The sequence below is a fragment of the Podarcis pityusensis genome (assembly GCF_964106645.2).
Source record: "Podarcis pityusensis genome assembly, chromosome: 13".
In the NCBI taxonomy this organism is placed as follows: Eukaryota; Metazoa; Chordata; class Lepidosauria; order Squamata; family Lacertidae; genus Podarcis; species Podarcis pityusensis.
The window spans coordinates 15,522,935-15,540,683 of record NC_138038.1 but is presented as its reverse complement, the minus strand read 5'-3'; the positions used below and the strand labels follow the sequence as shown (position 1 = coordinate 15,540,683).

General features: G+C 43.6%; 1 protein-coding gene and 1 long non-coding RNA gene across 9 annotated transcripts in view; one reads left to right on the top strand and one right to left on the bottom strand.

Moving 5' to 3' along the window:
* Positions 1-17,749, bottom strand: part of ZNF385C (zinc finger protein 385C) — a 159,780-nt gene that overhangs the window by 86,961 nt on the left and 55,070 nt on the right. For 7 of the 8 annotated variants that reach the window (XM_080976819.1, XM_080976821.1, XM_080976823.1 and 4 more), the window contains exon 2: positions 13,133-13,387. In XM_080976819.1, the coding sequence (XP_080832945.1) occupies positions 13,133-13,385 (253 nt within the window). In that variant the 5' untranslated portion in view covers positions 13,386-13,387. Of the gene's footprint in view, positions 1-13,132; positions 13,388-13,670; positions 14,326-17,749 lie in introns of those variants that run through there. The other variant, XM_080976822.1, reaches the window with a different exon arrangement.
* Positions 4,511-16,645, top strand: LOC308460629. Its single transcript, XR_013978661.1, has 3 exons — positions 4,511-4,705; positions 9,916-10,077; positions 16,440-16,645. It is a non-coding gene; the product is annotated as an uncharacterized lncRNA (long non-coding RNA).

Sequence of the window (17,749 nt, the reverse complement as noted above, 5' to 3'; positions counted from 1 at the left end):
AGGATAGTCTGACTTCCTTAGGGCCTGGGACCTCTAAACTATGGTTATTCATGGACCTTAAGGTCCTCTGCGGGGCATACCAGGAGAGGCGTTCCCATAAATACAAGGGCCCTAAGCCACAAGCCACATAGTACTGTCACATTACACATTCATTTAACATTACCAAGCATCCATGTGTGTGTGTGTGTGTGTGTGTTTGTGTGTGTGTATGTGTGTGTGTGTGAGAGAGAGAGAGAGAGAAGCCACACATTCCCTTCTGACATTAACCTAAACACTTACAAAAAAAATACAAATGCCTAAATATGTTAAATGCAATACAAAACACACTCATTCTCCAGACGTCATCACGTTATCGGGAAACTCCTACTGACAATTCAGATAGAAAGATGCTTGCTTGCTTGCTTGCTTGATAGGACAGGACACGTTGAGATTCTGCGAAAGTGAATACTGGCAAAGTAGTCCTCCTTCTGGTCATGCAGGAGGAGGACAAGGGACGGGGTGGTGGGCCTGAGTCTTTGCTCGGGCTTGTGCACATGGTGCTAAACCACGGTTTAATGTTGCATGTGAATGCAGCAATATTATAGGAAAGGGTGAAATCTCCTGAGTCAGGGTTCTCTGATTACAAGGTATTAATGGACGAACAGGGAATGGTGATCTGCCAGGTCCTGTTTGTGACTACCCAAGTGTCAGTGGGTCACTGCAGAGACAGAGAACAGAACCCAATAGATCTCAGTTTGACTCAGCAATGCAGTTCTTACATTTCTCAGCACACACAAAAACCAAAAGAATCACACCCCCATGACACAAATAAGACCGGCATAACCTAAAGATTTCACACATTTCAATTTGAATCCCTGATCCACCCACCCACCCCAAAATTCCTCCAATGCATAGATATTCATTTTCCCTCCAGAGATTCTGTGCTAGTCAGCTGCACCACACAGATATTTGAGGATAAATCTGCTTGCAGTTGAATGGATCAGCTGCTTCCCATGGCGTTTGCCCTTCTCCAAGTTTCAGAGGCTGTTCACTTGCTTGTCAAGCATGCAGCACAGTCTGATGGCATCTGAGACTGTTAGCATGTTAAATACAGTTCTAAACTGCTGTAGCATTTTTAAAGAAACAATGGACTTAACTACACTTCAAAAATTCCTTTTCACGTGGAATCTTTTCCTGAATTACACAAGCCCTAGCAAAGTGCTTGCTAGAAAGTGAATACCACCATTCAGTGGTTTTTTTTGGGGGGGGGGAGCGAGGGGGGACACATACCCCTAAACATTTTGTGAATCTAAGTTTAGCCTCACTGAAGGGCAGTATTTCAAATGAATAGGAAAATGAGAGTACCCCTAAACATTTTCAGAAAATAAAAGAACTGCCACCATTCCAGAATTTTGAACCCTAATTTTTAAGCTAAAGTGAGGACGCTTCTCAACTCCTTGCTGATCCTAATTTGGGAGCAGAGCTGGAATACTAAAAGAAGGGTTAAACATATTGAAGATTGATTTAAAATACAGTGGTACCTTGGGTTACATATGCTTCAGGTTACATACGCTTCAGGTTACACACTCCGCTAACCCAGAAATAGTGCTTCAGGTTAAGAACTTTGCTTCAGGATAAGAACAGAAATCGGGCTCCAGCGGCGCGGCGGCAGCGGGAGGCCCCATTAGCTAAAGTGGTGCTTCAGGTTAAGAACATTTTCAGGTTAAGAACGGACCTCCGGAATGAATTAAGTACTTAACCCGAGGTACCACTGTACTGCAATAGGTTGGTTTCATTTTTGTCTTAATTTAATTTTTGTTAATTTTTGTTACTGCTTTAAATTGCCAATTGTTTCATACACTGAAATTAAAAACAACAACAACAGTAATTATACCTTCACATACAGAAGCATTTATAATATACTGAAATGGATATAATATTGTTTGCGGCCCACTGGCTATCTTTTCCCTCCAGGAAAGGGGGAGAAGCAGATGCCCACAATTCCACTTGCCATCATGCCGCAGAGAACCCTCTGGCAAGAAGAAGCCCCAGCAGCAGCCCCTCTTTGCACTGCAGTTTAGAAAGGAGAAGAAGAAACTCCAAACAGGCAGTGTCTTATTTTGTGCAGAGATTTGCAAAAGATTAAGAAAGAGTAGAAGAAGCACCTGCAGTTTCTAAACTTCTCTGCACCTCCATGCAAACTAGACATCCTCAAGTTCTTTGATAAGCGCAGGGGACATAGGGCTGAAGTGGTGGTTATTAAACAGGACAAGAAAAATCTGGAGAGATTCCTACTATATCTGACAGTGGGCTTGGGAGGAAGGTAGAGCTTCCTCAAACTCAGAAGTTTCCAAACCGTGTGTCACAACACGTTAGTGTGTCGGCTGCGGTGTGCAAGTGTGTCGTGCAAATGCTCCCCGCACACCTCCCGGGACTGGAAAGGGGTTAGTTCAACCTCCAGCTTGCTAGTAAAATTGAATCACCGTGTCACGAAATGATGCATGTCTAAAAAGTGTGTCACCAATGTGAAAAGTTTGGAAAGCTCTGCTCTAACTTGTTGCAGCAGCTGGGAGAAGGTTAGAAAAAAGCAAGAGTCTGGGCTGGAGTGCACAAGGTTGGATAAAGCTGGTTTAGATACCCCAGTGTCAGGATATGTCTCGCTACCTTCGAACTTAACTGGTATCAGGATACTGAATCAATGAAAAGCTGAGAGGAATTAAATGCAGCCCCAATGAATAATCTGCAAAAATGTCACTGGACAGTCAGTCATCTGTTTGGCAGGTTGTACGGGATGAGCATCAATGCCTGGTTCTAAAAGTGGACCAGGCTATAATTTGCTGTTTGTTTATGTAGCTGAGTTAAACTCCTTTACATCCAGACCCTTAATGCATATTTAACTTACTTAATGTATTTCACCTCATGTTTTATTTATCATCATGGAAATTAGACGACTGCTAACAATGATGAAAAAGGAAAACAAAAAGTTCATAGTTGGTGAACAGAACTAAATATTCATTTTTCCTCCTTATGCTTTGGGCACTACACAATTCTCACTTTTGATCCTCTAAACACTGGGGGAAGCAGCAGTCAGGAAAATTGCTTTTGTGTATATAGATCTACTCCCAAACAAAAAAGGAAGAAGAAAGAAAAAGCAAAAGTAGCTCATTGTGTTAGAGCATGGTGCTGATAACATTAAGGTTGCAGGTTCAAACCTCATACGGGACAGCTGCATATTGCAGGGGGTTGGACTAGATGACCCCTGGGGTCCCTCCAACTCTACAGTTCTATGATTCTATTATATTTCTTACCTGCTCTAAATTCTGGAACAAACAAGAGAAGCCCCTTCCTTTACCTTGAATGGCCACATGGACAAATAGGGTATAGTAAGTCCAACTGATATATGGGGACCCCTGGAAAGAAGAGGTGTTGTTTTCTCTTCTAGAAGGGATAGGAACTTGTGTGCTGTTCTTGATAGGATTTGAATCTCATACTGTTGTACTGATCCCCATAGATAGCTTTGGCACCAAGGGCATTGCATTTTAGTTTATTTTTAAGGAAATAGTCGCATTGGGGCGCTATATGCAAACAACCAAAACAACAGCAGCAGCAGCAGTAACAACAGCAACAAATACGTCAAAAAAGGAAAGATCCATACATGTCGACATGTCGAAAAGGATTACAGACGTTGGCTACACACACACCATATGTTTAAAGCACATTCCCCCCCAAATCCTGGGAACCACAGTCTACCCTCCACAGAGCTACAATTACCAGCACCCTTAACAAACTACAGCTCCCAGGACTATTGGGGGCGGGGCGTGCTTTAAATGTAAGGCATGCTTTACGCCAGGCATGCTTTCAGGCTTCTGATGACTGAGATGAAAAGGGATCTCCTTTTGGCAATTTTTCATGGATCCCTCCGAAGGAGAGTGAGAATGTTCATGAGGCCAGTTGCCCTGGAAGAGCACACATATCCCAAACACTGAGGCAACCAGTCGCACGGGTTCTGTTTTATGGTGCCAAGCTGCAGCTTAAAAAGCTGTTGTAGCACAGCGTTGCAAGACAGAGAGTACTGGCCTCCCTCCCTTGGCAGCACTACAACTTTGTTTGCCATCAGTGGTTTGGTGCTCTGTTGCCTACATGATTTCTGATTGGCTGGGATGACTCAAACAGGTATGACATGTGGGGGTGTGACACTGATGCAATGGCTCAGTTAATGGGGGGGTTGAGAGGAAAGAACTGGGAGATTTGAGGGGAAGTTCAAGGGCAAACATTTGACATACCCCCAGAATTGGACTTCGAACTTTCTGATCGAACCAAATGCAGTCTCGTGAGCAATGACTGTTTCACTATGAAAAGGTCCAAAGCTCAAAACACCCAAAATAAATAAAAGGAGAGGCCAGCTAGCTGCCTTGATTTCGGAAGCTGATTTAGAAATGGGAGTTTCTGCTCGCATTGGTTTTCATCAGAATTCTCTATCTTCCCCTCCCACCACGCCATACGTATATAAGAAACGCCAGCAAAGGTTGGGGAGCAGGAAGGGAGCAGATAACAATATTTTTTTGCCTAGGGCAGTAACATGGTCTGAACTAGCCCTGGCTTGCTATGAGGCTTTTTTTAAAAGAAGACATCGTCATTTATTCTTGCCGCCACCAGAGCATTTCCCAACACGCTTTCAGAGCTATCCTGTCCCCTGGAACAACGGTAGCCCACCTTGGAGGAAAAGGTAACTTTCACCGACGGCTTTTGTTTGACCATCTCCAATCCATAGCTCTGCTCACAAAAAACTGCCATAGTCCCATTTTTTGCACTCCCCCCCGAAAAAAAAACCCCTTTATCTAGCTGAACCTGTCAGCTGGCATTATCATCACGGATGTGCTCAACCATCACAGGCAAATGAGCCCCCCCAGCCTCCCTTGCAGCCCAGCTGTACCCTTTGCTGTTTGTGCCAAAAACTCTCCCTCTGCCACAATGCAAAACGAAATTGCTTGCCACCCCTCCTCCCCCCGCACTAAAATAAGAGCAGGAAATCAGCAAATAATTTTCAAAATCATGTGCTGATAATTTCCTGCTCTTATTTTGGTGCAGAGGAGGAGGAGGAGACTGAGCAGGGAGGAGAGGGCTAAGCAGAGCAAAGCCAATGCAAGAATTGCTTTCCTCCTCCGAAGTTAAGGAAAATGGAATTATTTGGCACGTTCAGATCTTTCCCTTAGTTCTGTTCCAGACTTTGGCTACCACAGAAGGGACACTATCCCCAAACAAGGAAAATTTAAAAAGGGAAAGGAATACAGGCAACTCTCGAATTATGGGGGAGTTAACCTTCCAGGGATCACACCTAAAAAAATTGTGCATGATCAAAAAACATGGAGTTCAATGGCGGATGGGATTGCCAAAGTCCCCAGCTTTTGATTTTTTTATCATTATTTAATTGCCAAGCACATATAACTGAATGTGCGCAAATTAAATACACGTAAGTTGTGACTTACTTGTCAGGGGTCAGCAAACTTTTTCAGCAGGGGGCCAGTCCACTGTCCCTCAGACCTTGTGGGGGGGCCGGGCTATATTTTTTGGGGGGAATGAACAAATTCCTATGCCCCACAAATAACCCAGAGATGCATTTTAAATAAAAGCACACATTCTACTCATGTGAAAACACACTGATTCCTGGACCGTCCACGGGCCGGATTGAGAAGGCAATTGGGCCAGATCCAGCCCCCGGGCCTTAGTTTGCCTACCCATGGTATAGATAAGGATGCCAAACCAAGTGGGGAAATGGCATTTAGTCCTTGGAAGGACTAAGCTGAGTCAAGCAAGCTGCAATCCTAGCCACACTCTGGCAAAAGCACACAGAACTGGGGACACAGAGCTGCTGCCAACTCTCACCCCCCCCCAGTAACGTCTAGCCAAAGATGCATGTGCGACATGACACCGTCTCACTCAGAGCTCCCCTGACCCCTGCCAGCACCAGCCAATGAAGCTGAGCAAGGGCAGGGAAAGCTCTGAGCACAATATCACATCGCATTAGGCACTGTCTCTTAATAGATGTTACTGGGTGATGCAGGTCAGGGATGCAGCTTGGTGGAAGCGGCATGTCCCTATAATGACGTCTGGCTTGCATTGAAAGTAGACATTACAGAAATCATGTGACTAACCAAGAGTGGCAGCCCCATGGCTCCTCCTCCTCTCTCACCCCCCCACCCAGCGTTTACTAAAAATGTGACATTCCCTGCTTTCACAAGTGACAGTCAATAAAGCGCTGAGGAGGCAAGGGAGCCTGCAATGCGATGGTGTCATATTTTGGTTTGCCACACTTTGTGGGGACTGAATTCAGAGGTCGTGAGGAGTTGCAGGGCTGCTGCTTTCAGTTGTGGCTATATGATTTCCATAGCATCTCATTTAACCTGGGAGAGGTGGGAAAGAGTTACCTAGAGATAACCCGCCTGTGAATAAATAACGGGTCTGATGAATTCAGCACCAGCTTTTTTAAAAAAAGCAGATGGTCAAATGCAAAATAAAGGCTGTTCAGGCCTTGCAAAACATCGCTGCAATAGACGGCAGTGTAGACAAGCCCTAAGGAGAACGTCCTTCCTGCCCCCCAAATGTTACACTGCGGACTTGATCAGATGCAAACTGACAGGGCCCAAGGCAAGGCTGATTGGGGAGCTCAAGCTGAGGTGGCTGTGGATGTTTGCTGACTTTTTGGGGCCACGGATTGAGCAGGACAGATTGAGGAGCAATGGGGAGAGAAATGACAAAATCACGAACACAAGCTGAAATTCTGGCACCTTGCACCTCAGCAACACCTGTAAGAACAAGTCACATAAAGGCCATTTATGAATTAAAGAACTGTAATCCATAATCAGGGTGGATCAGAAATTGGGCTGGCCCAATATCACAGTGCAATTTGCAGGTGCCTAAACATCAGAAAGAGAGGGAATTTTTATATTATCTGAAAACTTTAATCCTCATGGACAAAGCCTTAATGTAAACAAGTTCTATACAGCAAAGATCCCATACAACTTTAATTAGAAACTTTCTCCTTGTGACTTCTGTTTTTGCTGTTTTCTAATCAGTGCAGACTAGTATTACTGATCAAGCGTCCTTTGATCGCCCTGTAAATAGCCAGTTCCTGTTCCCTGGGAGCAGAAAGATTTTTGTTATTGGGTTCCTTTTTTTATATAAAAAATTGGCCTGATTTATCAACAAAATAAAATAAATGGAAAACAACAAGGAAAACAGCAAAAGAAAATAAATGGAAAACAACAATTCAGTAATTAAAATCCATTCCCTGCAGAGAACATAAATTGACTAATTACGTGGCAAACAGAAATTAGTTTAGGTGGGCTGTGCTAAACAGGAAGCAATTAGAGGCAGCAGAAATTATTCCATCTAGAGAAGGAATCTTCTAATTAAAGACACAATAATCATGAAACAACTCTATTTCTAATCTGCACTGGCCAGGCTGGTGCTGCAACCAGGAAGGAAAACCTGGAACACAATGGGTTTCTAATTATGTTTAATGAATTCTCCCTAAAATGTAGGGAAGATGGTAACTACAGACTAAAAGGCAAGCATGGAAGCATCCCCCAAAATAGAGTAGCTTCAGGCACTATGTCTTCGTTTACAAAAAATGAGAGCCTTTCTTCCCATTCAGTCTAAATTTCTGCTGCCACATAATGTGGCAATAACCCATTCTATCAGCACTATAGTGTAGAGAAAGTAGCCTGAGAAGTATTGCTATTAAAGAACATGCTTTTCCCCTCAACCGCCCCTTCCACCAAATCCTGAGTTAGAAATGGGGAGAGAAAGCGAGCTATGCACAACCCACAAGTTCTGCAACTAGCCTCAGATACCCTGAAAAAAAGACTTCCTGTGATCCCTTTAGTAGCAGCCATATCAAAGTGCTTAAAGCAGAGATGCTGGTGAGCAAGTCTGGCTGTGCTGTGTATGGCTCTGCTGCCCCCTCCAGAATTCACATGGATACTAGAAAACTGTGGGAAACTGCAAGGCATGCTTCCAACAATGCAGCTTCTCTACTGCAACTGATTCCCATGTTATGTTGCAGTCCAGGTACAGGTAGGTCAGGCATAGGCAACCTTCGGCCCTCCAGATTTTTTGGACTACAATTCCCATCATCCCTGACCATTGGTCCTGTTAGCTAGGGATCATGGGAGTTGTAGGCCAAAACATCTGGAGGGCCAAAGTGTGGGAATGTTCAGGGATGTAGGAGAGGATATATTGTCTGATTATATCCTTATCCAACTTGTGTTAACAAGTCCCCCAATTTCAGCAGAGTAATACATTCCCCTTTATTTTAAGTTTGCAATGGCAGCGTTTGCTCAAGCTCGCTAAAGCCTCTATAATAACTATTCTGGTAACTTCCCCTTATTCCCTCATAAAATAGAAGAGACGACACAGTCTTTTATAAAAGTATAAAAAGAGTTTACTCACATTCTGTTCACAATCAGATCCCAGAAGGCAGACTTAAGCTTAATGAAGTAATATACATTTGGAATCTATCTCTTAAGAAGACAGTCCCTTTGTCCTCTCTTGGCTGGGAGCCAAGAGTGCATCTTTCACTCAGTAGATGTTGCTTCTTCGATGCATGTGGTGAAAGAGAGAGAGATGGCTGCCCTGCCCTGTGCATTTGTCATTACCTGCACAGGTGAGGCCACACCCACCTCTAGTCACATGTAGAGGAAGTCTGTCCCAGCCCAGAAGGAAACAGGAAGTTTTACCCGCTGGCTGGAAAAACATCCCTCTCCATGTGTAAACATGTTCACTCTAGCAATGTTGTACTTGACTGCTCTTGTGTTTCACATCCCACACAAAGGCTACCTATGCCTGAGGCAGATCATGCCAGAGGCTGCCAGTCCAGAGAGCTGAGATGGGGAACTGTTGTTGTTTGTTATTCTATACCACCCTTCAATCAATCAAACATCAAAAAGACAAACATACATACCATAGTAACAAACAATACCCCCCCCCCACCCCCGTTTAAAAGGCCGTGGATTGTTTGATTAGCCAAAGACCTGGGAGAAGAGGAATGTTTTGTCTGGTGCTTAAAGATATGACTCTCCCTTTGGAGAGCATCCCACAGGCAGGAAGCCACTGCAGAAAAGGCCCTGCTCTCGTGTTGCCACCTTCCAGACCTCTCACAGAGGAGGCATGAGGAAGGGCCTCGGATGATGATTGAAAGGTTCAAGTCAGTTCATATGAGGAGAAACGGTCCTTGAGGTATTGCGGTCCTGAGCAGTTTAAAGCTTTATAGGTCAAAACCAGCAATTTGAATTGGGCCCAGAAATTAATTAGCAGCCAGTGTACTCAGGCCAGGATTGGCATTATATGCACAAACCGTATTGTCCCAGTGAGCAATCTGGGCACTGAATTCAGCACCAGTTGAAGTTTCCGAACTTTTCAGACAAAGGGTAGGTAGGTTCAACTAAGTCTGGGCCCAAAGACTCTAAGTTCTGATTGGAATACCCTTAAAAAATGCCCAGGGTTAAGAAAATGGGGTTCATTGAGCTCTATATTGGGGAAAAAGTAGATGTGCCAAAAGTGATGGGTTGACAAGTCAAAAGTGATGGGTAGGACATTAAATCTACTAAATCACTGGATGAAGAACAGGGAAGAAAGGAGGAAAAGGTGTTAAAATCTATCGTTTGGCACGCTAATAAAATTCAGTTCTAGGAGCAATGAATTAGATTAAATGAATGAATGGTTAAGGAACACATGGAATGTTCACGGTGAGCTAAATAAATAGAGAGGTCGTTTATTTCTTAATATACACATTGCCAGCTCCAGGTTCCAGAGGGCTGTTGGGAAAGAGGCCCTCATTGGGACCACCTCTTTGAGTAGCCCCTCATTGCCCAGTGGGAGAGAGCAGGGGAAGTGAAGGATGATGCTCTGCCTCTCCATTCTTGTTACTTACTGCAGGCACAAAGAGGGCCAGTGAACAGGTAGTGACAGCACATAGGAAAAGCAGCGGAGCCTGGAGGTCGGGATGTGTGTGAACAGGAGCCGCCCTGCAGAGATGTGGGCCTCAGCAGGTACCCAGTGGTGCCTACCTCTGATGCTGTATGTAAAAGGAAGAATATAGTAAGGACTGTAACTTAATATGAATGATTTAAGATGTTTTGGGTTGCAATTCTGTAACTGGTATACATAAATCTAAATATGGGGTTGTTGCTGTTTGAAATAGAAAGAAAGTGAGGATTATTTAAGGAAGGGGGAAAGATGGCAGGGAATATGCAAACATATGAAATTTAAACAGTGCTCAGGTACAGCAGTGAATGAAATGGCACCAGAACTGAGTCGACTGCAACAGCAGTCCTATAAGCTCCAACTGGGATCTACTCAAAAGAAGCAACACTGACCCACTTACTAAATTCCTCCCACCCCAAGCTGAAAGCAGCCTGGTGATACTCACTGCTTACAAGTTACCGAGGTGAATAAACAGCAAATCGTATTCATTCCCTCCAACTCACAGCAGAATGTGTAGCATTTTTATGAGCTGCTTTTGACGCCCCTGTTGAAAAAGATCCCAGCCAAGCAAAAGAAAGCAAGCAAGCACGCTACCCCCAAGCTCAGCTTTGCCTTTTCTAAATTCATGCTCAGAGAAGTTGGCAAAGATGAGTAGCAATGCGGCTGGTGGCGACATTTTTAAACCAACACCAGAAACCAAACGAGGGTGGTGATGCGGTAGTGATCGCACAACAGCATTTGGAGCATGTTTCTGGCCCCTGCTTTTTCCTCTTTCTCTTTATAATTTGATTTCTCCGTGAACTGGCTCCATGCAACCACATGTTCCATTCAAAGGGGCATAATGCACAGTTCACTCCACGTGTCTACTCAGAAGTAAGTCTAATGGGATTTGCAGCAGCCTTAGGATGTCTATGAGTAAAGTGAACCATAGATTGTATGCAACGGAGAGAAACCAAAACCCAGCACTCCATCATCACAAGCAATTCTTAAGACAGCTTTTGTGTTTCCCATGTGTGCAATTTAAATGTAAAACCTACACTGGTTAGAATATACATTTGATTTCAAAACAATCTTCTTTTGCTTTCTACGTGGCATTTCCTTAGGCTCAGTGCAGATGCAAGGCTGCTTGACTTTCTAACTATGATTAGATCAGGAGCAGTCCACCGGCTAGCAAACACTCTTCCCTTGCTCAGGAGCCTTCTATTCTTCTTGTTCATTTTCCCAAGCCAATCATAGTTAGCATTATTTCTGAACCAATGTTAGCAGTCATGACTAAAAATAACTTGCAAACTGAAGTCTGAGTTAAGCTATATTTACCAAAAAAACAAAGATGAAAACACAACAGTGCCTATGGATTGCAACAAAAAGGAAAGGAAGGTGGAAATTTTCATGGGAGAAGGATGTGGAAGCCACACAGTTACGGTAGATTAGGCAGTATTTGGTTTACAGAAGACGTTAAGATCATCTCTTAGCACACTTGTTCTATACTTATTTCTTTAAATTGGACAGTCATATATATCCCATATTCAGGGCAGTTGAATTTATTTTTTTAAAAAGTTGACAAGTCATCAGCTCTTTAACCAATTTATCTGTCACATTCAAATACAGTTTGCAATATTACCAATATTTCAAAACAGGTGCCCTCCTATGATATCAAAGTTAATACAAAGTGTGAGATAATTTAAAATTTAATGAACAAAATGACTAATGAGAAAGAAAGGCCATCATTTTAAAATTATGTTTCTCCTAATGATCCTTGAAAGCCAAAGTAGGCTCAAAAAGATTTGCCATTTTCATTACTGATTAATCTACTAATGACTTAACAAAAAGACAGGTTCCTGTCCCGAGCAGCAAACAATCTAAATTTTTGCATGAGGAAGTAAAAGAGGGATGGGAGGCAGATTGAGGTGAGTGCAAAGAGGGGAAATAATATAAATCCACTTTGGGGGTACTTCCAAATGGCCTGTTTATTGAGCATTAATCCTAATTTCTTAGGGTATTTAATTAACGTTCCTATTTGTTTGCGGGGAGGTTAGCTGACCATCACGCTAAAATCAAGTGTTATCCCACACTCTCCAGGTCATTTTCTCTTTGCTTTTCTTATTGTGAAAAGTCTGACCTTTCCCTTTGGAGAAAGCAAGTTTGTTTCACAAGACCTCCCAAATCAGCTATAATTTTGCAACCTGAATTTGCTGATATGTTACTGGAACTTACCCCAAATTAGCAGAAGGGTCCTCAGTTTCAGGCAGAGGATGAGAACATAATGGGTTAAGCCAGTGGAAAAGGTGACTTTTGAGATGGGAAATGAAAGGGAAATGGTACCACATCGGTATTCTGGGAGAGTGTTCCAGGAATAAGGGTAGCGCCGGCCCATCCATGAGGCAAGGCGAAGAGACTGCCTCAGGCGGCAGGGTCCACCCAGGGCAGGAGATCCTGATGTCGATCTTGCTTTCCCTGCTCCCTTGTTCCTGATATAGATCTTTCCTAACCCCTTTTTCCTTGGCAGGGAGAGATGCCGTTTCGAGGCCTACCCCAGGCCGGTCCTGCCTAAGGTGCACCAAGACAATAAGAGATATTTGGGCAGCAGAGGGTGATAACTACTGTCATATGGGTCGAGGGAGACACCTGTTATCATACAGATTGCCCCCCACAGGGGTTGCCCTTAAGGAAATACTGCGGTTGTGGCAATGTTTTCAATGACAATCACAGTTCAGACTCTCTATCACAGGATGCGTGTATAGACGGGGGGGGGGGGGTTGCCTTAGGTAAAGGTAAAAAGGTAAGGGACCCCTGGACGGTTAAGTCTAGTCAAAGGCGACTATGGGGTTACAGCGCTCATCTCACTTTCAGGCCGAGGGAGCCGGCATTTGTCCACAGACAGCTTTCTGGGTCATGTGGCCAGCATGGCTAAACCGCTTCTGGCGCAATGGAACACCATGACAGAAACCAGAGCGCACAGAAACGCCATTTACCTTCCCGCCACAGTGGTACCTATTTATCTACTTGCACTGGCGTGCTTTCGAACTGCTAGGCTGGCAGGAGCTGGGACAGAGCAACGGGAGCTCACTCCGTCGCGGGGAATCGAACCGCTGACCTTCCGATCGGCAAGCCCGAGAGGCTCAGTGGTTAAGACCACAGCGCCACCTGCGTCCCAAGGGGGGTGCCTTACCTTGGCGTGGCAGCACTTTGCCTTTGTTGAGCTGCTTGAGGCGCTTCTGGTGAGACTTGCCATTGTAGTGGATCTGGGCCTGTACTGCTGAATTGAGCTGGATATTGCACACCTCACAGAGTGTGAACGACGGGTGCTTCTTCTCCCTTTTTGTGCGCTGCTCTGGTGCGCACCCTATACCAGAGCTCTCTGTGAGGGTCCCAAAGATGCTGCTCCTCCCTGGGGAGTGGGGTGGGCTCAGGGGCCGCTTCATCCCTGTGGGGATGGGAAGAAGAAAAAGAATTAAAATAGGTACTGGAATCTGCCTGATGAGACACACTCAGTGGATTTGGGGAGCAAAAGTCACCACAACAGCTTCAGTCTTCCCCATCCATCTGCGCTGGTGATCTAGCTACAAAACCAACAAGCAGTACATAGAGACATCCTCTAGATGGAGTTAACTGCCTTCGCTTTTGCCTACAATACAGCTTAATTCAGCTGAAATCACTGCTAGGCAGAACTGCAAGCATTACAGCATCTTTATTTCACTGGTCTCGACCTCAGCGCTCCCTCTTTGCTACATGGTGGAACTTTGAGGCAGCCTTTACAGGTCTATTTTTCTCTGGAGGGGAAAACACTGGAGACATCAGGTCATCTAACTTTGCAACGACCCGTTCCTTGGCAACTCCAAATGTTGTCTAAAGCACGAATTTACACAGTGTCATTCCAGGGTTAAGTGAGTTTGAAACAGACCCGCTTTGGGTTCCTGGATGTGTTCAAAGGGCAATTCAGAGGTTTTAGCGATGCACGAGGAAAGAGAAAGTTACTCCTCTTTCATTCCACAGTATGTGACAATACAAAACAACTGCAAGGCGAGATTATCTCCAGAAGGGAGTTCACGCTTGCCTAGAGGAATAGCAAATCAGCAAAGGCATGTGGCTGAAACACCCTGAAACGCACAGGAAGTTTCATGTTGAGAGCCAGTGAAGCATAATGGTAACAAACAGGACCTGAGAACCGGTTCTAATCCCACCACTGCCCCTCCCATTTGAAATACGAAGACAGAAGTTGCCCACTTTACAAGAGTGCTCTAAGAAGTACTACAATTATGCAAACAGCCTTAAAAAGCCTTGAAATGTACCATATAAACGCTAAGTATTATTTGTATTGTGCCTTCAATGGATCATGACTGAATATAGAAGGCAGGAATGATCATAGGAAAGTGAGGAACAAATATAAGATTTAAGTTTCCAAACTACCCCCCCAACCTGAAAACCGCTAAGGCTATTTGCGGACCGTGTAACTATTTTTCTGCCTGTTGTAGCAATTCTAACGTTCTGTGCTAGATGCTGTATGAGCTTTAATTGCATTTTTATTGCTTCGTTTATTTCTTATATATTGTATTCATTGTATTAAAATTTGCATCCCATAAGACAATAAAATACAATAAATAAAAGAAGAAATAAAAATACAATCAACAGTTATTGCGATGGATGTGCCATCTCCTGTCTTCAAACACAAATCCACAGGTAGGCCATGGACCAGCTGAATAAAGCTTGAGGTCCACTGGTGGCCCACAAACCAGTTTGGGAACCCCTGTAATAAACAATAAATATTTAAAAATAATACTGATCTTTTCCCTGATTCCTCTTCAAACTAAAGTCTGTTCCATACATTATACGGCAGGAAGCCCAGGACTAACACTGAACAAATTAACAACTGGGTGGAACCGGATGATTTTGCTTAGTGGAATTTTGTTGGAAAGCAGAATTCAATAGTGCCACTCTGCCACACAAAATCTGGTTACTGAAACCAGTTTGGAATTAGAGGGTGGGATGCTGGCTACATGACCCGGAAAGCTGTCTGTGGACAAACGCCGGCTACCTCAGCCTGAAAGTAAGATGAACGCCGCAACCTCATCGTCGCCTTTGACTGGACTTAACCGTCCAGGGGTCCTTTACCTTTTTGCAGCTCAGGGAGACTCAACTTTTTTTTGAAGATCTCCCAAAAAAAGCTTAACAACATTTTGCCCCTCCCCCCAACAAAAATCCTGTACCTCCCATGCCCATTACTGAGGATCTGCCTACACACCATACAGAGGGGTCAGCAAACTTTTTCAGCAGGGGGCCAGTCCACTGTCCCTCCTACCTTGTGGGGGCCAGACGATATTTTGGGGGGGAAATATGAATGGATTCCTATGCCCCACAAATAACTCAGAGATGCATTTTAAATAAAAGCACACCTTCTACTCATGTAAAAACATCAGGCAGGCCCCACAAATAACCCAGAGATGCATTTTAAATAAAAGCACACATTCTACTCATGTAAAAACACGCTGATTCCTGGACCGTCCGCAGGCTGGATTTAGAAGGCGATTGGGCCTTGGTTTGCCTACCCATGATTTAAAGCAATGCCCTCCCATCAAAGAATCCTAGGCACAGAGTTGCAATTGCCAGCACACCTAAACCACAGTTCCCAGGATTCTTTGAGAGAGACGTCTTTTAAATGTTATTTACGTGTATTGCTGGGATCACGGAGTGCAGACTCCCACAAATACGACAATTCCAGCTGAACCTCACACCCTGGGAGCATGCAGACTGCCCCAAAATAGGAATGCTGATCCATGACCTTCTCACAGAATGTCCTATAACATCCGCACCATGGGGTGCCACAAGCTGAGAGCAGGTGCGCAGCAGAACATCATGTGGGATGCTGACAGCCTGGAACATGTGCAGAGGAGGGCAACCAAGATGATGAAGGGTCTGGAAACCAAGCCTTATGAGGAACAGTTGAGGGAGTTGGGAATGTTTAGCCTGGATAAGAGGAGACTGAGAGGAGATATGATAGCCACCTTCAAATATCTTAAGGGCCGTCACATGGAAGAGGGAGCAAGCTTGTGTTCTCCTGCTCTGCAGGGTAGGATCCGAACCAATGGCTTCAAGTTACAAGAAAGGGGATTCTGACTAAACATCAGGAAGAACTTTCTGGCTGTAAGAGCTGTTTGACAGTGGAACGGACTCCCTTGAAAGGTAGTGGACTCTCCTTCATTGAAGGAGAGGTTGGATGGTCTTCTGTTATACATGCTTTAGTTGAGATCCATGCATTGTATGGGTTTGGCCTAGATGACCCCCAGGGCCACTTCCAACTCTACAATTCTACAATTATATGAAGTGTTGGAAATGTAAAGAGAAAGAAGGTTCTTTTTATCATATGTGGTAGTCTTGTAGTATGGTTAAAGCTTACTGGGAAATGATATATGATGAATTGAAAAAGATATTTAAAATAATGTTTGTAAAAAAAACTAGAAGCCTTCTTTTGGGAATTACAGGGACAGAACTACCCCAACTGTATAGAAATTTATTCACTACAGTGGCAAGAATGTTACTTGCCCCAAAATGGAAAGAAGAAGTCCCAGCGAAAGAAGAATGGATACAAAAACTTATGGAATATGCAGAAATGGCAAAACTTACTGGAAGAATAAGAAATCAAAGAATAAGAAATCAAGATAACAAACTTTTTATAAAATAATGGAAATGGCTTATTGAATATTTACAAACCAACTGTAAACAGATAAAAGCATTGGCAGGATTACTGCAATAACCTGCAGTTTTATAAGAGTATATATTTAAAGTGGATGAATAAATGAGTAAATTAAGTTAATTCAGAATATGCAGAAAATATATAAAAAAATTAAGGAACAGCAGAAAGAGGGGGTAGGAAGTCGAGTTTCAAAATGTTAAAATGATTGTATAATTATTGAAATGTATAAAACTGAATCATTAATAATAATAATAATAATAATAATAATACAATTATATGAAGAGGATGCAGCAATGATGTTTCTGAGGTCTCTGAGATGAGATGGCGCAGGAGTTTAAAGCAAGCAAATAGCATGATTGATTTCTATGAGACTTTATGACACTAGTGAAATTTGTGGGGGAAAGTAATATGGGAATAGATTCAGCACTGGTTAAAACTGTGCTGAACAGGTTAAATCTGTATACGGGCTCCAAGACTCAAGGTACACCAGCAAGCTCTTGCACCCTGCCAAAGTCTCACACGACCTCTGACCCAGATGCACTATGGTGTGCTACTGAGTTTCCGGTGGCTATATTTCATTAACTGCTTTCCCACAGGTGACCAGGTTATTTTTAATATTGGCAGAAATTAAAATTGGAAAGTTATCTGGACAAAATACTTTCAAAAGGCCACTGCTCTCTAAAAAAAGGATACACGGCCACTCAAATTAGCTTGGCCCACCATCACAGCTCCAGTTACAGAGTTTTAAATAACCATTAAATATTGTGGATGTGCTCATCTCATTCACTTAATCTCTCCGGTGCCCATTTGTCCCTCCTGGAATATTAGGCAGTGCAATTCAGCAATCTGCCATTCTCCCCAAACAGATGAACAGAATTAATAACGAGGACTCTAGGTGTGATAATTACCATGGTATTAGTCATTCTCCGGAGCTACATTGCCTTGTATGTGCCTCGCATAATACTCTGAAGGAAAACCAGGCGCTGTGTGCATACATACTATGATTTAAAGCACACGTCCTCCCTGAAATAATCCTGGGAACTGTAGGTTATGCCCCACAAAGTTATAATTTCCTGCACCATTAACAAACTACAGATC